Consider the following 27,862-nt stretch of genomic DNA (forward strand, 5'->3'; position numbering starts at 1 on the left):
GAAGGTGGGTCAAGAAGCAGAGAGTGCTAAATTGTGTGAGATGCTCCTGAGAGATTACAGAAACTAAGAAGAAAGCCTGATGGGTGTGGAGGAAAGGCCGCTGTCGGTCATAGTAAAAGTGGCCTTATGGAGATGCACCAGATGGCAGTGGGTGAGGCTAGGAGGGGAGTGAATGGAGACGGTGAGTACGGATGACATCTTAGGGGGATGGACCTTGAGGAAGAAGAGAGACATGAGGTGGAACCTGGGGAAAGGTGTGAGGTTATAAAATGAGAGGAACATGAGCATTATTCAGTGTCACCTGAGATATATCTGGTTGAGAGGAGTTGTATATCCAAGGGGAAGGGATACGTCAGAGGTGGAAGGGGTGGGGATCCAAAGCACAGGGAGGGAATGGCCTGGGAGAACGGGAGGGGAATCGTCCACTACAGTGCAGAAGGAAGTGGGAGAGGAGGGCTGTGAGTGTACTGGGTGTGTGTGTGGGGGTGGAGAGGTGGGGTGGGGTGGGGGTGGGGCTTTGGCTGAGACTGAGGGAGGCTGGGCATAGGGGAGGGGTAGGGAGTGAATTCAGAGGCTTAGGAAGAATGGAGAGGTTTGAAGTTATGAGAATTATTATTAGAATGATTTTCAGAAAGCAACAGATCCTCAGTCATCTAAGAAAAGTAAAGTTATGATTGGAATACTCACATTGCTTACAAGTATTAGTTTCCTAGGGCCACCATAGCAATGCACTACAAAATGGGTGGCTCACAACAACTGGGAGGGAAATTTATTCTCCCACCATCCTGGAGGCTACAAGTCCAAAATCAAGGTGTCAGCAGGACCATGCTCTCTGTGAAGGCTTCCAGAGAGAATCCCTCTTTGCCTCTTCTAGCTTCTGGTAGTTGCCAGCCATCCTGGATGTCCCTTGGCATTCCAAGGCTTGTAGATGCATCACTACAACCTCTGCCTCTCTCTTCATGTGGCCTCCCCTGCTATGTATCTGTCTCCAAATTTTCGTCCTTTTATAAGAACCTCAGTCATTGGATTAGGGCACATCCCAATCCAGTGTGGCCTCATCCTAACTTGTGTACATCTGCAAAGACTCTTTCCAAATAAGGCAGCATTCACAGGTTTCAGGTAGACATGCATTTTCAAGGGACTCTATCCAACCCAGTGTATTACAAAGGCATGAGGCTATATTAATGCACTTAGAAGTGTTTAAAAGATTAAAACAAAATATCTTAGCAGCTAACATATATAGGTCTCAAGTGCCTCCTGTGCACAGTGTCACATACTCCCTACTACTGCTGTCATGTCTCTACCATTCCCATGTCACAGATGAGGAAATAGAGGATAAGGGTAACTGAGTGACTTGTCCAAGGCAAGATCCTGGCAGAGCCAGGACCTGAACGTGGGCATCATGACCTCAGAGGCCACCTTTAACCCTCGGTTGGCTCTATTGCCTTTTTCCAGGTCATCCTGAGTTGGTCAGGAAAATTTAATCAGCTAGTTACCTAGCTCAGAAACTACCCTTTCCCACCAACATTCCTTGCTCACATCTTTTTCTCTACATACAACTCCTCATACATTCAGCACGTCTACAGTTCCGTGCATGGGAGAATAAGCCTTCTGCTCACCATTTCGGCTGGTAACACACAGCCCTCCCTCCTCTGGTAACTTCCAGGCATGGCTTTGTTTCCCTCGGTCTACAGCACCCAGTTCATGGAGTTCTCAGAAGTGGAGAACCAGGACGGCTATTACAGCACAGAAGCTGGGTAGGCCTACCCCCAGGACCAGTACGGGGTGCATGTCATGTATGATGAAGCCTTGACCTGAAGCAGTGACCTGAAGGAGCTGGGGACAGACTGCTGCTTGTGGCCACCCATTACACTAAGAAAGGACATGGTCAGAAGTCAGATTTTTAAAAGTCAACCAACTAAAGCAAAAAAATACCAAGGGCTTGGTTTAACACCTCCCATCTCAAAATATAAATGTGTATCCAGTAGTTCCTGAGAATTCAGTAAGTACATACACCCCACCCAACACACACCCGCATTAGAAGTGATACAGCTCTGTCTCCAGCCTAAGCACCCTGTTTGTTGGAGGCTGATGATGCTCTCAGGGCTTGGTTATAATTTTTACTGTGGCTTAGATTCTACTGGCTCCCCAGTGGCTCTTCTGCATCACCCACTGAATGCAGAGAGTGTCACACAGGGCCCTGAGGGAAGCAAAGTAAGCAAGGGAAATCAACGATTTTTTTCTAAGTGACAAAAAAGTGATTGACCTTGGGAAAGGGCAGTTAGAAGCAGAGACACCCCTGGGTTCCTAACAGAAAACCACCAAGTGCAAGAAGATCTGGCGAGGAAAATGCAAGACAAGCCCCAGAGGGAGAAATTCTTACTCTGGGTAATCAAATAACCCACAATCTGTATTCACTCTTCCCTCTGGCACTACTCAAATTTATCCAATTTTAGAAATAGGTGAGGTAGGAATATTTATTTTGAAATCATATGACAGCATTAGCATTACATTAGGAAAGAACTTAGGGTTTCTAGGTATCTCGCAACACCTGAAGGGAAATATAGCAAGGGTTCATGCTGTTTTGTAATGTATTAGACTATAATAAAGGACAATCCATAGTCATATTGTTATAAAATTCCGCTTGAAGAATGTTTGACAGCTACCCTTTCAGATCGCGGACAGAATTCATTTAATACTGGACTGAACTCATTGTCCCGCCTCTGCCGCAGGCCGTCTGGGACCTGCCTCACGGGAGACCTCGAGGACACCCAGCATCCCCGGCACTGAACCTCCGCTCTTAGCTTTTATCCTCAGTGGTTCTCCTTACAGTAATGCAGCGTTCTTGTTGATGGAGAATAACTAATAATACAATGTAAATACTTCCAGCTGCTAAGAATTTAATTTGCTCGAAACACATAGCAGTCGTTTACCCACATGAGCACCTCTCAGCGGAGCTGGTAGGAGTGTAGCCATTCACTGTGGAAGGACTTCGCAGCTGCTGCCAGAGGAGGTCCCGCTCGAAGCCTCTCTCTTGTGCTCAGCATCCCGCACACACTCGGTAATCATTGACCTCCGCCTTCAGCCCCTGGAAAGTTCTTACTTGTTAATGTTTCATTCTGAAATAGAATGCTTAAACATTTAAAGCAATAATAATATTGATAGTGAAAACTAACATTAATATAGTTGGGAAAATGAGCTGAATAATGACAATGATTACATTTATTTACTTAGATTAGTGATTAGCATGGTTAAAGACTACCTTCAAAACATCTCTGAAAGCGTTTGATTTGTCTAGCATCAATTGAAATAGAAGGTTAAACTGGGTTTGTTTTTAAACCACCTGGTTTTAGAGAAGGAAAAATGTATGCTTTGCTTTTAAATTATAGGTTTAAGGACATTTTAATAAAGCTTTTGTGTTGAGTGAACTTGGTTATATTTCTGAAATTGGTTTTTAAAACTAAAATTATAGAGTAAAAACAAAAACCCTAGTTGGCTTAATAGTCAACAAGTATGAGCTTAAGGCTTTGCCTTTGCTGATGGCTGTGTAGCTGATTTAGGATTCCCATTGCAGATTCTGTGTTTTCATTCCAGAGAAGGAGCAGCCGAGGGTGCATTTCTAAGAGGAATAGCTTCGTGGAGAGAGGCCTGGCTCTGGTCGTTGCCAGCACTTCTCTTCCGGGTCACAGAGCAAGCAGCAAGCCAAGCACTGGCCAGGACTGGAGCTGGGCCCGCGTGGGCGTGGACAGATTTGCTGTGCTGTGTGACCAGTGGACTTGGCAAGCAGCTCTTCTAGAAAACAAGCACCAGGTAGTCTTCTTGCCTAAAAAACAAAATTCAGCTAAACATTCTTGTGAAACTCAATATTTTTTAAAAAATTCAGTAGCTCGTTTAGGGCAGCTCCCTTTTGAGTGAGAATGAAAGATGACTCCATCCACATTCCTCGTCCCCTCGGAATAACCCTCAGCCTACTAAACAGACAAGGTGACTGACCTCACTGTGGCCTTGCGGAGCGTGTGCCACATGTCGGTGGGGGAGAGTAGCTGGGCAGGGAGTGCTTGGTGCAACAAGTTACCAAGGTAGATTTAAAGCAATAAAACAGCGAGTTACTAATCATCATCCTGTTGTTAATGGTTCATATCCCAGCAATAAATGAAAAACTACTCTTCATTTGTGTCCTTAGCGTGGAGTATGGCCCTTCTGATAATCACTGACTGCTGGGAGTTTATTCATCAAACATTAAGTGTTCACTCTGTACCAGGTACTATTCCAGGCATTGGGAACACATAGATATATAAGAGAATATCTTTAAGGAATTTCTAGCCTATAAACATTGATCCGATCTCTCAACAAAACTTATAACCTGGCGGCACATGCAAGAGCCATAGGGACCCCAGTGTGGGGAGGGATTTGCCCCCTGGGGGGCTGTCGGAGTAAAGGAAATGTTCGCTGGTCTTCCCAGAGGAATAGGTATTTATTCTTGTTACTAAAAGATGAGTAAGATCTCATCTGTCAGAGGAGGAAAGGTTCGTAAGCAAAGGAAACAGCACTAGCAACATCAGGAGGCATAAAATGGGGATGGTGAGGTTGGAGAATGTCAGGAAGACTGCTCTGGCTCAGATGTGAAGGCATGCTGGGAAACAAGGTGGACGTGTGGCTTGTGCGCAGCCTGTGAAGGGCCTGGAGCCCTTGCTACATTTAGAAGGTATCTCATAAGCAAAGGGCAGCCATTGGTGAGTTTCAGTAAGCAGGGAGAGACCTGATTCTAGCTTTGTTTTCATATCACAGCTGGGTGGGTGTCAGCGTGGGGAATGGATTGGAATAGAAAGCTCCTGGAGAAAAGTGCAATTATTAGTACAACAAAGAGTTGGGAGGGGCCCACACCAAAGATGTAATCTTTGGGAATGGGAAGGAACAGCAGGCCTGAGAGCACTTTGCAGAGGTGGAAATGGCAGGTTTGAAGACTGGAGCATGTGAGTACGGGTGAAATTAAAATGACTTCCTCAGGGTCAGGGAGGAGGCTCTCAACTGAAACAGAAAGCAGGAGGAGGGGCACTTGAGAGGGCTGTAGCAGAGTCTCGGAGAGAAGGCATGTGAGGGAGTTTTCTAGAAACCCAAGTGTGAATGTTTTGTGAGTGCTATAATTTTGAAACTCAGGAGCAGGTATGAGCTGAGGTATGAATGTGAAAATTGAACCACAGTAATGAGTCAAAATGACTCAGAAAAGCCACAGATGTCTGAAATGGGTCCCGGGGTAATGCTTACTTTTAAGGGTAAGATCATGGGACAAGAATCCATGAGAGGAACAAGGAGTAGCTGAAGAGACAGGAGAAAAAAAGGAAGGAACGGTGTCCTGAAAGCCAGTGGAAAGGAGTGTGTTTTACCTAGGAGAGGATGGGTACTAGTGTAGGACACAGTGAACATCCAGAAGGACGACCCCTAAAAGAGGTTTCAGCCATCCGGCGGTCATGGCCAGCATTGTAGGACTCTTTCAAGGATCCCGGGGGTGGACGCCAGGTGACAGTGCCCTGTGATGAGGTCACAAGATGGGGAAGTGGCTGTGTTTTCTTCACATTGTTTTTCTCGTAGAATAGATGGTTTACCATTTCATCTACTCTCTGGTCCGTTACTCGCAGAGATGTAGGTGACACTGTTTTTAAAAGAAACCGGCTGGGCTTAAAGGGCGCAAGCCCCAGGCTTTGAAAGCTGGTCCTCTTTTCGAAGATAACTGGCCTCTGCGGAGTTTGCATGTATCTGCCGGTCAGAACTGTAAGGGCAGCTGAGTAAATGAGACAGTCGGACTCACGGTGTAGTAAGTGGAAAGGCTGCGTTAATTGTAAGACAGAACCCTCAAACCTGACAAGTTTGTTGGTCCAGATGCGAGTTCTGAAGAGGCCCCTTTTCTGTACTCTCTCTCCCCACTTTGCTTCTCAGGGCTTCTAGGTCTCCTGTGGCGGCTCCAGGCGGACCCAATGGCAGAGAAGAACAGAAGGGCAGAGTGGACCAAACAACAAACCTCTGTCCTCACACTCCAACCTCAAGTTCAGTCTGTGCTAAGCTACTAGCCACTAGTTTCTTCTATGGGACATGAAATTATTTCAACATAAAACAATCATTGCAAATACCTCCTTCCTTTCTACCCTGAGAACAAGTTCCCCATGGAAACATAGATGTGCCAAAACTGTAAAACGTGGCCTTCTAAATCAGAAATTCTGTTGAAAGAGCCTATTTTTAATGGATAAACCACATTTTTATCTAGAGTGGAGTTGATTTCCCCCAGCACTGGTTCTGCTGCCAAGTTTCCTCAGCTGCGTTTGATTGTTGACTATATTGGAATCACTAGCTTATTAAGAATTGCTCAAGCACATTGGATTGTCTTAAATCCTTAAAGTAACTATATTATGTATAAATGCTCATAAAATTAGAGCTGGCACGAATTTAGGTAATTAAGGGACTCTGAGAGAAGCCAGTCATCAGCTGTACCCACTCCTGAGTGACACTTGCACCAACGGCTAGTTCTCCCTGCAGCCACCAGAGGACACATTTTCAGCTAAATTAATGTTTGGAGCACTTAAAAAAAATTCTGTTGACAGGTTGCATCTAGCATTGATTTTTCTGTTTTGCATTTTCATTTGACCTGAAATAGTATCTTTAAAAATGTCTTAAATCCTTAAAAACAAGTTTAAGCTAAGAATAATATACACAAAGTAAGTTTGGAGAGCATTCTACTTTTCTATTTTCTCCAATATTCTAGGCCTGCCATCAGTTGCATCACATATTGTTTTGCCTGGGAGTTGGCCCTTGACACACACACACACACGTGACATTTGACAGGCGAGGAAGACTTCTTAGACAAATACCAGCCTGGAGTTTGAATGGAAATGGGCCGTTTAGCAAACAGATAATAAATAGAACCTGTGAGGTGGAAAGATCACAGCCCTACCCCTGTGGGGAAAGAATTTATAATAAAATCGTGCAAGCCTCCATCTGAGAGCTTCCCAAGAGTGAAGCCGAAGCTTGAAGAGGCCTTATCAATTTAAAAAGAGAGCCACATTTTCCTTCTTAATAACTAGGGTTGCCAGGTAACATACGACAATATTTGGGACATATTTAGACTAAAAAAAAGGATCCGTTGTATATCAGACATTGAAATTTCACTCGATGACCTGTGTCTTTATTCACTAAATCTGCCAGTCCTATCAACAACAAAAGTGAGCGTGGCCGTTGAGCACTAGCCCCTGCAACCTGCTGTCACTGGATCTGAGTCACCAGCAAGAACCCTCCCAGGCTTCTTCTGACAAATAACCAAACAATTGGGCTCTTTGTGCAAAAACAGGTCAAGGCAATACAAATGCAACAAACTAACTCCTGGGATTGCCCTGGCCCAGCAAAATGATTCAAGTTAGTCCAGTATGATTAGGGGCATAATTGTTTCTTTCCTAATTCCCCCTAGGCTGTACTGAGTGACTCCCAACTAGTCACTTCTTTGTTTCTGCTTTATCTTCCGCTGTTTCATAATTGAATGTTATCCTAGAGTAGAACTCTGTGGACAGAACTAGGTAATTTAGGTCACCCTGCAAGGCAAGGGGATCTCCACCTTCCTTCATTTCACATCTCAAGATATGGGGCATCTAACCTGGGGAGTACATCCTGTGTCCTGAACTTTTAGCCTCCTTCAGTTGACCCAAAGTCCCTTAGACCATTTCCCAAGGAGATCCTGAAAAACCCAGAAGCTAAATACAGTGCCCCAGGCCCTCCCTCCTTGAGCTTTTAGCATTGAAACCCTCAGTTATGGATGTCTATTAATAAGGCCTGGATTCCTCCTCTGCTATTAATTCCCAAGTGTTCACCTTCCCCAGGAGCCTCAGAAGCCATGATTGGCAAGAAGGAGACAGTCATGATTTTCCTGCCCATGGTTCCTTTATCCCCTTGCCCTCTATGCAGTTGCCTCCTATACTCAAGAAGTGCTTACACTTTCTCGATTCTTTGTGTTTTGCACTCTTAGCTATTACACACAATGAGAGGGGTTCACCCCCTGTTAGAAATTTTTTTAGTTTTTTTACAAACAGGGCTGACTTTCTGACCTCAAACTACCAGGTAGACTAACTCCCAAGAAAGCAAAACATACCCTTTCTCTAATGTATCTCAAGGTGTGCTAGGCTGTTGGCTTGGTAGAAACTGCAACCTCAACAACTCACCCCTTACTGTCCATTAAGTGCATACATACACTGGGCAAGCCAGGTGATATGGCTGCCATAGGAGCCGAGGCCTCTCAGAAGAGTGAAACCTCCATGAGAAGAGCTGGTCAAAGAAGACTGGTTCATGTTGGCTAGGGATAACGTGAGCTGAAACCCCAAGGGTGGATGTATTGGATTGGCTTAGCAGAGGGAAGGAATGTGTTCCATTGTAAAACCAGTAGGAATGAAAGTTCAGAAGCTTCTAGTCAGAGCCAGTTTATCCATCAGGCAATATAGACTGAGAGTCTAGGATCTAATTGCTTTTAGGGACCACTGAAAATGTTTGAGATCTGATGAAAAAAGAAAAAAAACATGCATTACTCCAAAGAAAAGAAAATACAAAATAGATGTCAATAAATGCTTAACTACATGTCTATAAAATATAAAAACTTTGTTAACTGAGCACTTATAAACTTCTCATTACATCTGAAAACAATTTATGGATTTCCTCACTTCATAAGAATCCCCAGCTATGTACTGCCCAGAAACCATAGGCAACCATTAATGAAATGTATTGCCCGGGGCCAAATAATTTGAAAAGCAAAATAATACATATCATTTAACATCTTTACAGAAAAACTTAGATTGGGATGTGAGTACATTTTATTTTTTATCTTTTTATTGAATTTATTGAGGTGACACTGGTCAAAAATTATACAAGCTTCAGGTGCACAATTCACAACACAGTATCTGTGCACTGTAGTGTGTGTTCACCACCCCCAGTCAAGTCTCCTCCCGTCACCATTTGTCCCCCCACACCCTCCTCCCACTTCTCCCAAACCTCCTTTCCCTCTGGCAGCCACCACATTGTTGTCTGTGTCTATGAGGTTTATTTTCTTTTGTGCTTAATCCCTTCACCCTTTTCACCCAGTCCCACAACCCTCCTCCTCCCCTCTGACAGCTGTTGTCTGTTCTATCTATGAGTCTGTTTCTATTTTGTTAGTTAGTTTATTTTGTTCATTAGATCCCACATATAAAATCATATGAAATCATATGATACTTGTCTTCCTCTGACTGGTTTATGTCACTTAGCATAATACTGTCCAAGTCCAGCCGTGCTATCGCAAGATTTCCTCCTTTTTGTGGCCGAGTAGTATTCCATTGTGTATATGTACCACAGCTTTTGAATCCACTCATCTACTCATGAGCACTTGGGTTGTTTCCATAGTTTGGCTATTGTAAATAATGCTGCAATGAACATAGGGGAATCTCAGGGTCATAAGGCAGTTCCATCTTTAATTATTTTAGGTATCTCCATACTGCTTTCCACAGTGGCTGCACCAGTCTGCATTCCCACGAACAGTGCACAAGGGTTCCCTTTTCTCCACATCCTCACCAACACTTGTTTGTTGATTTATTGATGATGGCCATTCTAACAGTTAGAGGTGATATCTCATTGTGGTTTTAGTTTGCATTTCTCTGATGATTAGTGACATTGAGCATCTTTTCATATGTCTGTATGTCCTCTTTGGAAAAGTGTCTATTAAGATCCTTTGCCCATTTTTCAATTGGATTGTTTGATTTTTTGGTGTTGAGTTTTATAAGTTCTTTATAAATTTTGGATATTCACCTTTTATCAGGTATATTGGCAAATATGTTCTCCCATTCAGTAGGTTGTCTTTTCATCTTGTTGCTGGTTTCCTTTGCTGTGTAAACACTTTTTAGTTGATATAGTCCTATTTGTTTATTTTTTTCTTTTGTTTCCCTTGCCCAAGGAGCTATATCAGAAAAAATATTGCTACAAGCAATGTCTGAAACTTTACTGCCCGTGCTTTCTTCTAGGATTTTTATGGTCTTTAATCTAACACTTAAGTCTTTTTATTATATTTTATTGATTGTGCTGTTATAGTTGCCCTGACTTATCCCCTGTTGTCCCCCTCCACCTAATGACCTCTACTCCCTCAGGCAATGCCCCTACCATTGTTCATGTCCATGAGTCATGAGTATAAATTCTTTGGCTACTCCATTTCCTATACTGTACTTTACATCCCCATAGCTATTCTGTAACTACTTATGTGTGCTTCTCAATCCTCACACCTCTTCACCCATCTTCCCCCTCACCAGCCCCCCAATCTGGCAAACTTTCAGTAACTGACTTCCTTTCTCTTGGTTTTAGAGTCTCTCTTTTTCTTTAACCTTTGGCCTTTTAATAATGATGTGTCTTGGAGTGGGCCTCTGCATCCATCATATTTGAGATTCTCTGTGTTTCCTAGACTTGCATGTGTATTTCCTTCACCAAATTAAGGAAGTTTTCTTTCACTATTTTTTCAGATAGATTTACAATTTATTGCTCTTTCTCTTCTCCTGGCACCCCTATGCCACGAATGTTGGATTGCTTAAAGTTGTCCCAGAAGCTGTTTATACTATCCTTATTTGGGGGGGGGGTCCTTTTTTCTTCTTGTTCTGTGCAGTTGTTTTTTGTTTCCTTATGTTCCAAATCATCAATTTGTTTCTCAGCTTCATCCATTCTACTGGTGTTTCCCTGTGAATTGTTGTTTATTTTAATTAGTGTATACTTTGTTCCTGCTTAGGTCTTTTTCATGCTGCTTAGGACCTCAATAAATTTCTTGAACATTCTTATAAACAGTGAAGGATCAGCTGTGCAGGGGCAGTGGTGATGGTACTCCAACGTGGTCTGTAACTGTCTGCTGGGTATGTTGGCACTGGGGTTTCCTGGGGGTACAGGCCAAGGTCAGCCCCCACCTACAACATTTAAATCTTTAATCCATTTTGAGTTTATTCTGGTGTATGATGTAAAAAGGTGGTCTAGTTTTATTTTTTACACACATCTGTCCAATTTTCCCAAAACCATTTATTGAAGAGATTATCTTCACCCCATTGACTGTTTTTGCCTCCTCTGTCAAATATTAATTGACTATAAATTTGTGGACTTATTTCTGGACTCTCTATTCTGTTCGATTGATCTATGTGTCTGTTTTTATGCCAGTACCAACCTGGTTTGATTACTATGGTCTTGTAAATAGTATAGTTTGACATCAGGTAGCATGATTTCTCCAACTTTGTTCTTTCTCGAGACTTCTGTGGCTATTTGAGGTCCTTTGTGGTTCCATATAAATCTTTGGAATATTTGTGCCAGGTCTGTGAAATATGCCATTGGTATCTGGGTAGGAATTGTATAGAATCTACAGATTGCTTTTGGTAGTATGGACAGTTTAATGATGTTAATTCTCCCAATCCATGGACACAGTACATGCTTCCACTTATTTCTATCTTTTTCAATTTCTTTCTTCAATGTCATAGAATTTTCCAAGTACAGGTCCTTTATATCCTTGATTAAATTTATTTCTAGGTATTTTTTTGAAGAAGTAGTAAATGGGATTGTTTTCTTAGTTTCCCTCTCTGAGAGTTCATATTGGTGTATAAAAATGCAACTGATACTAGATATTTATTTGGTATCCAGCTATTTCACTGAATTCATTTATCAGTTGTAGTAGTTATTTTGGTGGAATGTTTAGGGTTCTCTATACACAGTATCATATCATCTGCAAATAATGAGTTTTACTTCTTCCTTTCCAATTTGGATGCCTTCTATTTCTTCTTCTTGTCTGATTGCTGTGGCTAGGATTTCCAGTACTATATTGAATAAGAGATGAAAGTGGACATTCCTGTCTTGTTCCCAACCTGAAGAGAAACACTAGTAGTTTTTGCCCATTGAAGATGATGTTGGCTGTGGGTTTGTCATATATGACCTTTACTATGTTGAGGTATGTTCCCTCTATTCCCACTTTACTGAGAGTTTGTATCATAAATGGGTGCTGGATTTTATCAATGCTTTTTTTTTTTGCCTCTATTAATGTGATCAAGGGGTTTTTATCCTTCATTTTGTTTTTGTGGTGTATCACATTTATTGATTTGCAGATATTGCACCAACCTTGCATCCCCAAAATAAATCCCACCGATCATGGCTTCTGATCTTTTTAATGTATTGCTGGATCCAGTTTTCTAAGCCTTTCTGAGAATTTTAGCATCTATGTTCATCAAGGATATTGACCTATAATCTCCTTTCTTTATCTGGTTTTGGAATTAGGAGGATGTGAGTACATTTTAATGTGTTTGATATAATGTGGGGCAGGGTCTCCAAAAGTAAGAGTGTCTAAGGCCAATGAGGGTTTTAAAACAACTCTAAAACACTAATTACATTATTCAGAACTACTTATTTACCTTGCCCTTAGGTTCCTATATGGGATTCCAGTCCAGTGATCTCTGAAGAGCTTATTCTGGTTAGTACCATGACTAACTACACACAAACAGAATTTATACACAGAACAGAAATTCCTTAAGCTCATAGACAAATGTAAAAACTAAGTAAAGAGCACCTCTCTCTGAATTCCCACACTAAGAATGATTAGTGTGTAGAAGCTTTCTTTGGTTTTTAGAAAAGGCTGTGAACACCACAAGAAAAGGAGCTTCCATAATGCTTTTGAGAGTTCTCTACCCCAGACCCTTCATGGTGGAGTCTAGTCTGGAATAAATACCTTTGTATTTGGGGGGACCTTCACTCTCAGCCTTCCATTCTACCATGCCCCCCATCATTCCTGCATAGGTGAAATTTGGGTAGACTATTAAAGAGAAGGGGTGAGAAATGGGACTGAGGGGAGGGGCCACCTGCCTACATTTGGTGATGGAGTACAAGGGAGTGGGGAATGGGGCTGTGGAGAAAGGTTTGGAAGGTAAATATATTTGATGAAGTGATTGTGAATGCACTGTGATTGGAGCTTATGATGATTAGGTGTGATGTTATTCATTATATAACCCCCTTTTATCTGGGGAGAGCAGGGAAAAAGGAGACAGAGTGTTCTTTCCCTTGCCCTCCCTAAGTTTGTCTGCAAGTTTAATGATTGCTCTGCATTGCATTGATGCTGAAGCTGCTAGCACCAGGCCTGTACCTGGAGGTTCAGCACTGTCTGTCTTCTGCCTGTACCCAGGGTCTTTCCAAAGCATGGAGTGGGTGGTGCCTCACCTCTTTGCTGGGCCCTAGGACTGCCTCAGTAGAGAGCAGGAGCAATAAAGTGGCATTGGTCTGGTGAAGGTAGTATAAAGTATATGAAACAAAATGGAGTCACTCATGTCAACCAAGATGGCTGCTGGTCAGTCATGGCACTTGGTTCAAGAGAGAAACTACCTAAATCACACTAGACACATATGGCAAGGAGACACACCTGAGATATCTGCACACATGACCAGAAAAGCTGTGTCTGCAGAGCAGGACCACCCACAGATGGGCTCCTGGGGAAATTCCACCGTTGGCATCAGGGGTGCCAAGACATCTATCAAGAGATCCAGAAGGGTGGAGTATGCCACTTTCAAGATATAACTATAGCAGGCTTCGGACAACTTCTAGACAGCTGAGCTCACTCCACATACCAGAGTGCCACTCCATGCTACACTGGTCTCAGATGCTCTGCTCTGCTGGACTGAGGACTTCGTCTGCTCTGCTGCCCACCTGGATCTGGAGATCCTTCCTTGCAAGATGCTAACAACTCTCTTGACTACTGCGCTGTCTCCTAGACTTGTAGACTGAGACTCTGGGACTTGGGTTCTTTATTACCCATTGACTGCTGTGTGTGTATGTGTTATACTTCTCTTAGAGTGTTAGAATGTGAGTAGTGTATTCATGTATGGTGATGTTCTACTTTGAGTGAACCTGCATTTACTAAAAGCTGAGTGAATAGCATGGTCACCTCTTGTAACTCTTGTCTATTCCTTGGTGCCAGGTTGCTCAGTACGCAGTCAGCCAAGCAGTTGCTCAGCTGACTTATGGAAAAGACTATATCACAAACATATGCTCACAATAGCCTCCACTGTTCCCTGACTATCAACCTTGTTTGCAGCTTCTTGACTGCTACTTTGAAGCCTACCAGCACATGTTGGACCCTGAGGAGTGGTTTGCCTCAGCACAAGTGCTCACTGATACCAAGCACAGGTGCCCAAGGTTTTACCTCAGCCACCCTTACTTCAGTAAGACCTACCGAGATGAATACATCTGCCTGAGGCTTCACCTGCAGTTAGTGAGGAGCATCCCCAATGAGCACATGAGTACAGTTGGCTTTTAAAATAGTACATGTGAGAAGAAGATGGAAAGCATGACCAGAACTGAAGACCGTGTTTTCTTTTCATTGTAGGCCCAGAATCTGTGTTTTCTAGGGCAGCATGTACCGCATGCTTATTTGTAAGCTCATTTGCATTGTTGAATTCTAAGCATAACCACAGTCTTAGAGAGTGGTTTCCAACCCTAACTGCATATAATGGTCCACAACAAATGGATTATAGAGTTTATTGGTAATGGAGGAAGGACTAACCATACCCCTTTATACAACATGGATGTATACAATTATGTTTATTATTTTTTAATGTTGTGACTATTTTTAGGACACTAAAGGGAACAAACATGGTGTCTGTCCTCTGGGGGAAAGCTAGTGGCAGGAAATAACAGGCGATAAAGATTGTTCCCATACATTTATCTCCCTTAGGCCTAGGTGGAATTGTTTCCTTGTAGTCAATTATTTGACAAAAAAATTTTCTTGTGCTTCCTAAGACTCGGTGAAGTTGGCTGCCTTTGCTTTTCTTGGCTGACCCTTGGCTCAGACTGAGAGACCAGCATGTTCCTGTATGAGAGGATCCTCAAAATTATGTCTGCCTGAAAATGGGTCAAACAATGAAGAGATGCAAAGGGCTGATGTTTTTCTCATGCCAAGGCTCATAACTCACATCCATGGGAAAGTTTAACTCTTCTAATTTTAACCTTTATGCTACATTTCTAGATAGAATGTCAGTGGGAGTATGTCCTGAGGCTTTGGCAAGAAGGCCATCCAGAGGATAGAAATAATTTTGGACTCCCCCTAACATAATTTGCGAACAACTTAATTCCATCAACAATAGTTGGTGAGCTGGTGTTGTCTTTAGATATTTGACATTTAATCTTCTAGATAAGTTAAGGGTATGACGTTAAATCCAAATACTATTCTATAAAGCACCTCTCAAGTACTTTGGAAGATGAGAGAACTAGAAATAAAAGCCACTGAAGGGGGATTCCCTTGCATCCTCAATATCGTTTGCTTTGTAAGTAGTAAGCAATAGAAGGTCGACTTTAAACTCGTGCCACTGGGTGCCGAATCTTTACATCCTGAGAAGACCTAAAACAAGCAGTGGTGCTTGAAATGCCATCAGAGAATGTAATCAGAGCTCCCACATAGCCGACGTGTATGAAACTTGGATGTGCTTAAAGCTTTCTCAAAAAGAAATTTTTTTTTTCTGGCAAATGCCACCAAAAAGGTTTCTACTGATCCCCCACCCCTTGAAGGAATACGTTCAATTTCCTGAGACCACTCAGAGGGGTTACATATTTTGTCACCCCCCTGGTATGTAGCATGACCTCTCCCCGCTTTCCCTGACAGTGTTTGAGGGTGGAGGAAGAACCAACCGAGAAGTGGGTGGCCAGCCCTAGGTTGTCTGTGTGGCTCAAGATTGCAGTTTCTCTGTTGCCTTCAGATGGGTGGAAACATTGTCCAGCGCCTTTCACATCCAACAAGTGTTTGTCAAGCACTTACATGTACTGGGCAGGACTCTAGGCATGTGCTGTTCACACGCATGTGAATGACAGAAGCATGGTCCTATGCTCTTGTGAAGCATACAGTGTTCCACAGGACAGAACAGACAGACTTTCAGTGGGAAACTGCCACAGTGGTTATGGTGTCATCTTGGGGACCAGGTGGGTGCCGTGAGACTTCATAGGTGTCTCTGGAGAAAGAGCCCTTGGAGCCCCAGGCACAGGACTGCATTTCCTCTGCAAACATTTCTCTGGATTTCTTCACCAGTCCTGAGAAAAGTCTGTGGAGGAAATGCAGTCTTGTGGAAGTGCAGTCTTATTACCAGTCCTCAAGGCAATAAGCTTGGGACACCAGCTGTGTATGTGCAGCTTGCCGTGGCAAGAATCTACTGTTTAGAAAATGAGTTTTTTGGCAGAATATGCTAGGCCTATATGGATGCTAAGTCCTGTCAGCAGAGTCTCAAAAGCAAATGTTATTTGCTGGATGAGATTCTTTGCACGCCCGAGGATTCCTTGTATTTTTTAAGAACTAGGAGTAGGGAATTCTATTTGCATAGGCTTAAGAAGTATTCTATTGTTTAGTTCCACGCAGGCGTAGAAAGGACCTTGGCTTGTGCTGTGTCCTCCATTTGCAAAGGAATACCCACAGAGAGCGTTTGGTCATCTCTGCCTCACTCACTTATAAAATACCACATCCTTACGGCAAACACGAATGATTCTGTGTTTGTCACCCCCTTGGTGCATGGTGTGGTCTCTTCCCCCTTTCTCTTACAGCCTTTGTATACAGGATTTAAAAGTTGTTTTTGTCCATTAACATTTTGGAGGGGGGAGTGGATAAAGATTTGGGGGAAATGGTGAAAATAGAAACTAACCATGGAAATTATTTGTTTAATATTTAGTCACTTTTAGGTTGCTGCATTTCCAAATATTTGACTATATATTGATTACTGGCATGCTGACTGGTTTGCTAGATACAGTTAAAGAATCTTACTCTTATTGTACTTTTAGAATAAACTCCCGTGTCTCCCCATTTTAAAAGGGTTCACATAAAAGCAAAGAGCATGTTGCGCTCTATTTGATGCATTCCCTGGACAGCCTCTGAGGACATTTCTGGTTTTTAAAAAATAATGTCCTGGTTTAAAGGAGCTGTTTTATTGGTCTTTAAAATTTTAAAATTCAAATATCTTTGGAGACAGATTAAATTCTTCATTGTGTAAAATTGTCACTAGTTGTTCCTCTTTTTAAGCCCAGCTTTGAAAAATATGTATCTGCTGGGGTTCCACCCTTCCCCGGGCCCAGCCTCCCTGATCCCCGGGGCCCTCGAGCACCTCTTCCAGGAGGCCCACCACACCTACAGGCCTCGCTGGAGAGACACGTGCTGCAGCTGGCGCTGGATGTGTGGCCCGCCCGGGCCAAGCCCGAGTCCTGGGGCAGCGCACAGATCCAGGAAGACGTAGGTTTGCAGAAGGAGGGAGTGGGTCCTTGGCAAAGAGAATGTTTCCTCCCAGATGTTCCTACTTAGCTTTGTTTTTCTGTTTGGCTCTATTCCTCCCCTGTTTGGCCAGAGACAGACCAGAGTCCTAGGCCTTGCCAACATTTTTATGTGATTTTTTTTCATTTTTGTTCAAAGTTTCTGGTTTATGCAGATGCTGCTACAATGAAAGTTGAAAGGGAGATGTATATAGGTATGTGGGAAATGTTTTCTGGTTGATTATTCATATTTTACCAATATACATTTATGAATAGAAGTTATATATTTTCTTTCCACTAAGACCCTTTCTAAAGCTCATTCCTTTTGTCCTGAGCTGAGAGCTGGTGGAGAAGAGAGAGGACCAGATGTGGGGTCAGGAACCTGGACTCAAGTTCGGCCCTACCATTGACTTCTGTGTGACCCTGAGCCGGTCTCAGCCTGTCTGAGCCTCACTTTCCTATTCCGTAACATTGTGTTTGTGTATTTGAAGGGGAGTGGTGGTGAGCGAGACCCATGATCTCTAAAGACCCTTCCAGCTCTAACAATCCATTGTTCAAACTCTAGCCTGATGATGCGCATGGTGTTTCAGTTGGATCTTAATTCTTTTATTTAAAACCGTTGAGCCTCGGTTTCCAGTGTGACCATACTCTGCGTGAGTGTTTGCTGTAAATAAAGGAATTTTCAAGGGCTCAGCTGCTAAAAATATGTTTCACGTGTCTGGCTCGGCTTCCTATCCCCTCCTGCCCAAACTAACATTTTACTATCAATTAACTTTAAGTTGGTCAAAATAATAAAATACAGAATTTTAGCAAAGGAGGAAAGCAAAACAAATTATCCTAAATATGACCACTCTTATGCATTCATGATCATTTTTTCTGAATTCAAGTATTCATTTGCATGTTTTACGTAGTTATACACTTCATGCAATGCCGTCTCTGGTTTTCCTCAGTTAACATTACATTGTGTATTTTTCTATATTACTAACTAGTCTTTATGCTCACTTGTATAACTGCATCGTTCTCTTAAGTGATGATCATAACTTCTCCAACCATTTCCCTGTCAACAGGCATTCAAGTACATTTCTAATTGTTCATTATTATTAAAAATGCTTTAAGGTACATCTCCATGCTTATAGATTTTTCCGTATTTTGAATCAATTCCTTTTGATAAAAATTCTTGGAAGTGAAACTGCTGAAACAAAATTTAAGTCTTTGGATAACATGTTGGCAGACGGCTTGTCAAAGGTTGTGCTGGTTGGGGTGGCGAACACACATTACAATATACAGATGATGTGTTATAGAAACTTATATAACTTTATTAACAAGTGTCACCTCAATAAATTCAATACAAATTTTTAAAAAGGATTTCTGCCAAGGTATGATGCCACCAGTTATGTTGAAGAGTGCCAGTCCTGTTGCACCACAGTCTCAGGGGTCAGCGTAGATCATCTGTGCCAATATTCTCATATACAGAGAAGGTGGAGCTGTCAGTTCCTATTCTCTTGCTATTTGTTGAGATTAAATATTCTTCTAAATGTCTTGTTACGAACTGTATCAGTTGCGTAAATTTTCTGTTCTTTCCCTTTGTTTATTTATCTCTTGGAATCCTAATGTTGTTCTTACCCACATACATGAGTTCTTCTTAAATAAAGAAGAATTTAATCCTTTCATCATCATATTTTCTGCAAATATTTCTCCCAAATTGTTTTTTTAATTGTTAACAGAAACTTATTTTTATATAGTAAAATCTGTTGATCTTATTCTTTGTGATTTCTTCTATATTCCTAAATCTAGAAAGTAAATATTCCTCTAGATGTTTTTCTTATTTTATTCTAATGCCTTGAAATTTTCATTTCATTTAAAAAGTATTTAACCCCTTTAGTATCCCACCTGGAATGTGTGTGTGTGTGTGTGTGTGTGTGTGTGTGTGTGTTGTGAGGTAGAGCTCACAACTGAATTTTCCCCAAAATTACCAGTCATGTATCCTTATAATTTACTGAGGATTCTTTTCACTTTGTATTGCAGTACCAGATATTTAAAATGTATTTTAAATTATTTTATAAATCATAGTAAATATCTGAGATACCTATCTAGGCTCCCATTGATACCACACAGTTTTAACAATTATTACTTTTGAATTGTGTTCAAATTCAGATCTAGAATTGATAAATATGTAAATTAAACTTTTGTATTAGGCTAGAAAAGTGGGCACATATTATCTTCAGAAGACATGTCGGAATTAGTTTAATAAATTTCTTTGGAGAGTATAAGGGAACTAATTGGTAATGGAGAAAAATACATTAACGATTAAATTAATAAAAATAAATTTCTTTATCACTTCGGAAGACTTCAAGAGCATAAAAACTGCATCCTTGTGTAGACCAGGTTTTTTGCAGGCAGATAGATAACGGGGCCCGTGCATGCTTAGGGAGCCAAACCCTCCTTAGGGAGGCAGAGCAGGGGGTTGCTGGGACTGGTATGTTACAGGGCAGCAATGACGTCAGAGCAGAGGAGCCGACTGTGACAGGGGGGCACTGAAGAAGGGTGTGACTGCTTCACCAGTGGTTCAGGGCTGGCTCTGTAAAGCAGTTTAGTTCTTATAAGTCCACTGAACTTGGAATTAGGAAACATAAATGTCCTCTTGTGTTGCTGTGTGACACTTAGGAAGTTTCGGCATTGCTTCAGAGCCCTCCCCGGTCAAAGGGAACTAACAGTGTCTGCAGTGCCCACTTTATGGTGTATTGTGAAAGTAAATGAGTTAAGGTACACAAAAATACTTTGAATTTGTGAAAATGCAAGTAGAGGGGCTTATAAGAAATTGTTATTATTATTAGCCACTAAAATACTTGACAAATATCAGGGACTTCTATTTCTGTTTAGTTAGATTGTCTTTGTTATTTTTATTCTTTATTTTCCCTTAAAACATTATAATAATGATAGCAACAAATACTACGTACCAGGCATTTTTGCAGCTATTAACTCACTTAACCCTCTTAATGATGTTACTAGGTAATTATTATCTATTAGTGCTTATTATCTGCTGTTATTATTCTCCCTTTACAGATGAGACTAAGAGACAGCGAAGTTGAATAAATTGCCCCAAATCTCACAGACTGCAAGTGACAGAATCAGGATTTGAGGCCAGAAAATCTGCATTCAGAGTCCGTGCCACTAACAGTATTTTTCTTAATATGTGATATTTCTTTTTTCTATATTTTAAAATGTACTTTGTTTTCTTCTGGCTGTTTTCAGCTAAAGTGATGAGAGGCCCCTTTCTGGTGGGGGCGAGAGGCCTGCTTGCGCTCCGGGCTGCAGCAGCTAAAAGACAGAACCAGGGCCAGGATTCTCACGTGCTGCTCCTGGAGACGTTTTCCAAACTTCTGGAACTCGTGGCCCTCCGCCGCTGGCTGACAGAGATGAGTCTAGCAAGTGTACGCTTAGCTCGGTCAGTAGGGGACTGCCGGTCTGCCTGCCTACAAGCCTTGCCTCCTGTGTGCCCCCAGAACAGCTGGGGTAAACCTTCTAAATCAGTGAAACGGTCCCCTGGCCCCCTTGCTTGCTCCTTCTCTCACCCAGGCCTCCCAGGTGCCTCTCTGACCACTTAGCTAGGCTAGAGCCTAGCACCTGGCCTTCCTCTCCATTCAGCACGTTGCCTTGTAACAAGAGGCTTAATATTGGTTTATGGTTTTCCTCTAGTAGAAGCTCCCTGAATGCAAAATCCCCATGCATGTTGTTTTCCACAGTATTCTGTCACCTGGGGTCAGGTGTGACCGACACTCAGCCCTCAGTGAAGATTGATTGGCTTTTTCTCTTGAATGTAGTGAAGTTGAAGAGCAGCAGAGGAGAAGCATCAGCAGGCCTAGACAAATGCAAGGCTGAGGCAGTGAGAGCATTCAGGTCTGCAGAGATGCGGGAGGCTCAGCAGGTAGGGGGAGGGAAAGAGTAATGAGTGGAGTTTTAAGTATGAGTGTGACGTGATAGCACGACATCTGAGTGGACATGTTCCACAAGCAGGAAAAATGAGACTGGAGGGTTTGTCGCCAACCTCTGTGAGTTTTAGTGTGGTCTGATCCCTGTAAGAGGCACCATAGCACAGAGGGTCCAGTCATCCACCACTGGCCATTTTCGAGGACCTTTTGTGGCCTCGGTCCATACTGGGGACTTTATGTGCATTAGTTCTTTTAATTCTCAGAATATCCTTATGAGGTAGCTGGCAAACATTTCACCAGTAAGGAAGTAGGGGCTCAGAAAAGTTAAGTAATATGCCTAAGATTGCAAAACTAGAAAGTACAGTAAAAAAAATACAAATTTAAACCATGAGTCAAGTTGTTAACCTCTATGACCTCCCTCTACTACTTCCCCATAATTTCTCATCCTTGGTCTTTGGGAGCTCACAATATACTAGTAACCCCAATACAGTTCGATGCGATACTTTAGCCTGTTAACAGTGTGCTGCAGGAGCACAGAAATGGAGTATTTATTTCCTTCTTTTTAAGTGGATCAGGGAAGGCTTCCTAGAAGAGGGACTGCTGTGGGCTGAATTGTATCCCCCTCAAATGTGAAATGTTTAAGTCCTAACCCCCAGTACCACAGCATGTGAGTTGGTTTGGAGATAGTGTCTTTACAGGAGTAATCAAGTTAAAATGAAGTTATTTAGGTGGCTCTATTCCGGCATGACTAGTGTGTCCTTATAAGAAGAGGAGAGTTGGACACAGACAGACAGAGAGGGAAGACACTGTGAAGACCCAGGAGAAGACGGCCAGCTATAAGCCAAGGAGAAAGGCCTGGAAGAGACCCTCCCTCATGGCCCTCAGGAGGAACCAACCCTGCTGACACCTTGATCTCAGACTTCTGGCCTCCAGGACTGTGAGGCCAGTTTCCGTTGTGAAAGCCACCCAGTTTATGGTACTTTGTGACAGCAGCCTAGCAAGCTAATATATATTATAGGTGCCATTTGAACTCAGCCTTAAAGCACCAATTTCTCAGGAGGGAGAAATGTGTTAGAATGGGGGTGAAAGAGGAGGAGGAAGAGGTTTTCTAGATACATAAGTCTGAAATGCCAGAGGGACACCTGAACGGGGCCTCACCGCGAGCTGCGGAAACTCCAGAGTAGAGCTCCGAGTTGAGGCAGGACAGAAGTGGGGGTCACAGATTCTTACACTGGAGAGGATTGTTCCTGGATGCGGTTGGAAGGCAGATGTCCCCAGGAAAGGATGGAGAAGATGGGAAGAGGACTGGGTTTGGAACCTCGGGAACACCAGGATTTGAAAACAAAGAGAAGGAAAAGCCAATGAAGACAGAGGGTGCGGTCACAAGGCAGGAGCATGGACAGCCTGGGTCCAGGAGAACGAAGATGTTCCCTAAGGCGGGGACAGAGGCCAGCCGTGAAGAGTTGCAAGAGAAGATGGTGAACCTTGTACTGAGGGCAATGCTGATGACCTGGTGAGGGCTCTGGGACAGAAGCCAGCCTGCAGGAAATGAGAGCTGAGAAAGTGCCCAAGCACATCTCCTCCTACTTCACTACTATTTTCAGCTGTCAGAGCAGAGGGCAGACACCAGACCTTTGTGACTCATGCACTTCCTACCCCACTCGGCTTACCTTGTTTTGCCTTTTGCTTTTGTGCTTATTCTGATGTTTTGGTTTTCTTACCACTTACTTTCCTTTTAGGGGAAATAATAGCAAATGTCATTGGCTCTTTTCCCCCCTCTTTCAGTCTCTGTAAGGAAATGGTGTGGGAGGTGGGTTTTGAAGAGTTCCATTTGTATCTGAGGCCTGTTAGCTTTAAATTTGCATCCCACAAGGACAAGGTGGATGATCCACCTCCTATCTTTACCACCTCTCTGCTGGAGGAGAGTGATCGCGTTGACAGGGGAGCCTTAAGAGGGTCAATGTAAAAATAATGTAATGGTAGAATGAATGACCAGTGAAAGATCGTTTCTACCCCCACTGGACACACAAATGCAAGTGTATTTCTAAATTCATTCCCTTATGTTCTACCTGACATAATACTACTTCTTTTTTCTTTTCTTTCTGTCTTTTTTAACAAAAGGGGAAATAAGATCTCAGGTATGGAAAATAATTGAATTTAAAAACATCAGGTAACTAAGAAATGGAAGAATCAGATCAGAGAGTTCAAATGAGAGGGAATCACGGGCTCAGGCAACTCCCCTCATGGACTGTGTGGCCCTGGGTAGAAAGGGGCTGAAGGTTGGTCTCACGGGGCAAGAACCATAGATCAGAAGTCCAGGTCCCTTCTCTCACTTTCCCTGGGACCAGGAAGAAGTCAGTCGAGTGTTTTGAGCATCGTTTCCTCAAAACTCTAACACAATGTACAAATCTAACACGTATAGCAAAGTCTCGGTCAGGTTCTTTTGTTGGTCTGTGACAAAAGCTGACTCAAACCACTGAAACCTCTTTTCATGGCCTACAAGTTCAGCCTATTGGCAGAAAGAAAGCACTCTTACCAGGAATAGATCATGACTCTATCCAATCAGGGGAAGGAATCTTTTTCTCCTCACAGGGTCAGCCATTGATATGTGCTTGGAAGAAACTTCTGTCTTTTTCTTTCCTTCCCTTGTAGTCTGCTTTCCCCTAAGGGGGACCCAGCTCTACACTTGGAGATTTCTGGTCCTGGCCCCACCCACCCCAGGGAAGGCAAAGAGGACTCCAAGAGGGAGAGTCACCTTTGTTTTGCTCATGTGGATCACTGCTCAAAATATAATTTGGATATGTTAATACGTTAAAGGACTCACCTTTCCCAGAGAGAGCATGGGTTAGAATGCAGGGGTTAGGATAATGCATACAGTATCCCAGAATTTCTCAATCTTGGCACTTTTGAAACTGGGGGCTGGGTGACTCTTGTAGGGGCTTTGTGTCAGGGGCTGTTTAGCATCACCCCTGACCACTACCTACCAGGTGCTAGTAGGACCCCTTTTTCCCATGCATGACAATCAAAAATGTCTCCAGACATTGCCAAATGTCCCCTGAAGGCAAAATGTTCCCCCGCTCTATCCTATCACGATAGCTAAACCAAAAAGAGGATTTGTTGTGAGGGCACAGAGACACCTCACAGAAGCTGAAGGCGGGCAGTACAGTCAGGCCTCAGTCAAGGCTGAGTCTCCAACCTAGAGCCCAGCTATTCTCTGTGTCTCCAACGGCCTCCTTCTGGAGCTGGTGTTCTTCACTGCTGTAAAATAGGACATGTGTTTTGTTCAGTTGGAATCAACAAAATAGCAAAAATTGTCCAAGTGCTGTGTGTCCTGGCCAGGCAGGGAGTGGTCCTCCCAGGGATGACCCAGCGGTCCTGTAAGATCTGGAGAGCCTTCTGAATTACTAGAGGAAGGTTTATGCGTCCAAGGAATTTGTGTCTTAAGTCTGCATTTATTCTGTGTATGTTAATTTCTTAAAGTTGCCACTTTGGAGTTCCACTGTAACAACAACGTATATCGAACATACACATAGTGACTTACATTTTAAAAAGCACATTCATGCAAATTATTCCAATTAATATTTGTCATAACCATGTATAAGTGATATCCCATTTACAGATGAAGAAACCAAAATTCATAGATCTAATTACTCAGCAAAGTCTCATAGTTATGGACAAAGGACAATGCCCCAAGGCAGGCACGTTGGTTACAGAGAATATTTAGGTGACAGTGAGGACAACACGAGAGAGTTAGAACTGGACAACTTTTAATGAGCGGACAGAGAAGTCTGAGTCAGTGAAGGGCCTGAGTTTACACGAGGTTGCAGAGAGGAAGAAACTTTCCTATATCTACCCTTCTAGGTTCTTTCAGCTGGTCTAATAATAAAATAGAAATGAGACAGATGAATAAGACAAAATGACCAAATTTAATTATACATGTACATATGGGAACCCCCACCCATGGGAGGTTTGAAGTGGGAGGGGGGAGGAAAAATGGCCCTGGCCAGTGTGGCTCAGTTGGTTGGGGCATCACCCCATAAACTTCCCGGTCGGGCACATGCTTAAATCATGGGTTCCATCCCCCATCTGGGTGCATACAAGAGGCAACTTATTGAGGTTTCTCCCTCACATCGATGTTTCTCTCTCCCAGTGATGTTTCTCTCTCTTTTTCTCCCTCCCTTCCCCTCTAAGCATGTCCTCAGGTGAGGATTTAAAAAAAAAAAAGGAAAAATGTGGTAATAACTCTCTGAGCTAAGGAATTGGGTAAGGCCCCTGGGACTTCAGAGAGGAGGAAGATCATTTGCAGGATAACAAGTGCAGATGTATACAGTGATCGGAAGTTTGCGCTGTCCTACACATAAGCCATAAAAAGTTATTTCTGGTGATAACTCCTTTTACAGAAAGGCCCTTAATTTAAATTCTTTCAGAGAAAGGTAAACATTTCTCATAAGCCCACAGGCTCTCAATTGCCTTCAGCACAAAGCAATCCACATGCCAAAGTGTGGAGGACTCTTCTGAACTCCTTCAAGGTCAAGAAGGCAAGAGGAAAAACAGGAGAAAACAGTGGAATGGCGGTCAAGAGACAAGAAGCTCAAACGCTCCAGGGTAGTTGTTCCCCACAGCCAAACTACAGGGGGATCCAGTCCAATAAGGATCAAAAAGACCCCAGAGCCCTTCAGTCTTTGGGTGGAAATACCAAGTCTTGCATAGCCTGCACTTGCTGTTACTACTGATGTCCCAGAGCTGATCACAGGCCACTCTGTCCCATCAGAATGCGGGGAGGCAGGAGACAGTCAGGAAGGAGGAAACTCTGGAGGTGCCTCAGGGCTAAGATAAAGGACATCCTTACAAGACAAAGACCCTCTAAGACTGGTTGTTACTGCTTTCTGGAAAAGGGCTGAATCATGGCGACTCATGAAGGCACCTGTGCAGAAGATGCTACATGACCCTGCTTCATTATAATAGCATCATTACAAATTAACATTGTGCGACCTCCTCCTCCAGTGGCCAGTCAAGAAAAATCATGGGAAACCACATGCACAGTAGCTTTGAAATGCAACTACTTGTACATGCGCAATGAAAGCCCACCAAAAACTAGGCAGGAAGGTTCTGCCCTATAAGAATAGAGTCCCTCCATCCACGAGGTCAATCTCTGCTCAGAGTTGGCCCTCTCCCATGTTCTGTGGAGTGTACTATCGCTTAATAAATCTGCTCTCTCTATTTATGCTATAAACTCCGTGTGTTCGGTTCAATTCTTTGTCCGAGATCACCAAGAACCTGGTTACCTGTGCCCGCCTGTGACCTGGGCAGCTCTGGACTAACGGCGTGGCACACCGAAACCAGGTCACATTGCTTCTTACAGATGTTTCCTTCTACCCTTGTCTTGGCCATCTGAGGTGGATGATAACCAAGTTGGAAAATTTAGTTTTTATACAAAGGAAACCATCCTTAAGGTAAAGTATTTTAATTCTTTTTCTTTTTAAACTAAATTGTATTTAAAAATACAATTTGCTCCTAAACAATAAAACAAAGAAACAAGCAAAATATAACCAAAGACACTGAAATAGGGGACAGACTGACAGTGACCAGAGGGGAGAGAAGAGGGAATTTCAGGGGAAAAGGGAAGGGGTTTACAGGAACAAATTTAAAGGACACATGGACAAAACTAGGGGGGAGTGGTAATGGGAGGGATGTGGGGAGGGATGGGTGGGTGGGCTGGAATGAGAGTAAAAGGCAGAAAACTGTACTTGAACAATGATTAAAATAAAATAAATTAAATAAATTAAAAGATACACTCGAAAAAATACAATTTGCTCATGTATTTCTTTAAAATCATAATGTTTAATTTATATATGATTGGCTCTCACATATAAGAAAGCTTCCATCTTCATAAGTAATGATAATGACCTTGCCTTTTTTGATATGCACAATTGGCCTGGTTTGAACTACAGAGACTGTAACATCTGTTGCAGTAACTTCTGTTAGATGCTAAAAAGAAGCACTTGTAGTGAACCATCTTTGTATCAAGCTTTTAAAGTATACACTTGTTATTGAAGCTTTTATCTGACCTTTTTAAACCTGATGCTGTTTTTTCCCTGCCACGCAGATTTCTTTGTTTCCGTGTGTGTGTGTGTGTGTGTGTGTGTGTGTGTGTGTTAAACATAAATCTAATTTTGGCAGTTTTACAAGAGCCTGCCCCTGAGCATATGTTTGCTAGTTCATCAGAGCCTGCTCATCCTTTTCTGACATTTGGGGAAACTTGATGGTGTCCAGCTACAGAGCAAGTCGAGCTTGGGGGCTGCTTTTATGGATGAAATGTTGCTCAGGGAGAGAGAGATCCAGGCTTGTGACTGAGGAGCAAGGATCTCAGCTCATCCTGCAGTCTGATTTATGTATATACATGCTGAATAAGTGGTGACCTCATCCCTCAACTTTACTTTTTTCTGTATGAGAGAAATTCCTAATACCTTTCATATTTTCTTGTTGTAGCTCTTGTTCCACTCAGTGGAAAATATGCAAGTGACCCTTGCATGTCAAGCTCCTCAGAAAAATGCTTTGATGGTGGCTGTCCAGCATGCCTTCTTCTATCATACTCCCTGAGGGGCTGCCCTGCTGATGGCGAGGTCAGCCTGTAAGGTCGAGGAGCCTGGGCAGACTAC

The 27,862-nt window shown here is 42.8% G+C and overlaps 1 protein-coding gene across 1 annotated transcript in view; it reads left to right on the top strand.

Moving 5' to 3' along the window:
• The first annotated feature begins 1,668 nt into the window (after positions 1–1,668).
• The window catches only part of LOC114495070 (coiled-coil domain-containing protein 162-like), a 96,582-nt gene continuing 70,388 nt past the window's right edge, over positions 1,669–27,862 (top strand). Inside the window, 6 exon segments of the mRNA XM_036022602.1 lie at positions 1,669–1,757; positions 3,690–3,810; positions 14,090–14,266; positions 17,051–17,257; positions 17,435–17,489; positions 20,527–20,787. Of these exon segments, the coding sequence (XP_035878495.1) occupies positions 1,669–1,757; positions 3,690–3,810; positions 14,090–14,266; positions 17,051–17,257; positions 17,435–17,489; positions 20,527–20,787 (910 nt within the window).

Source organism: Phyllostomus discolor, chromosome 4 (assembly GCF_004126475.2).
Source record: "Phyllostomus discolor isolate MPI-MPIP mPhyDis1 chromosome 4, mPhyDis1.pri.v3, whole genome shotgun sequence".
Classification (NCBI taxonomy): Eukaryota; Metazoa; Chordata; class Mammalia; order Chiroptera; family Phyllostomidae; genus Phyllostomus; species Phyllostomus discolor.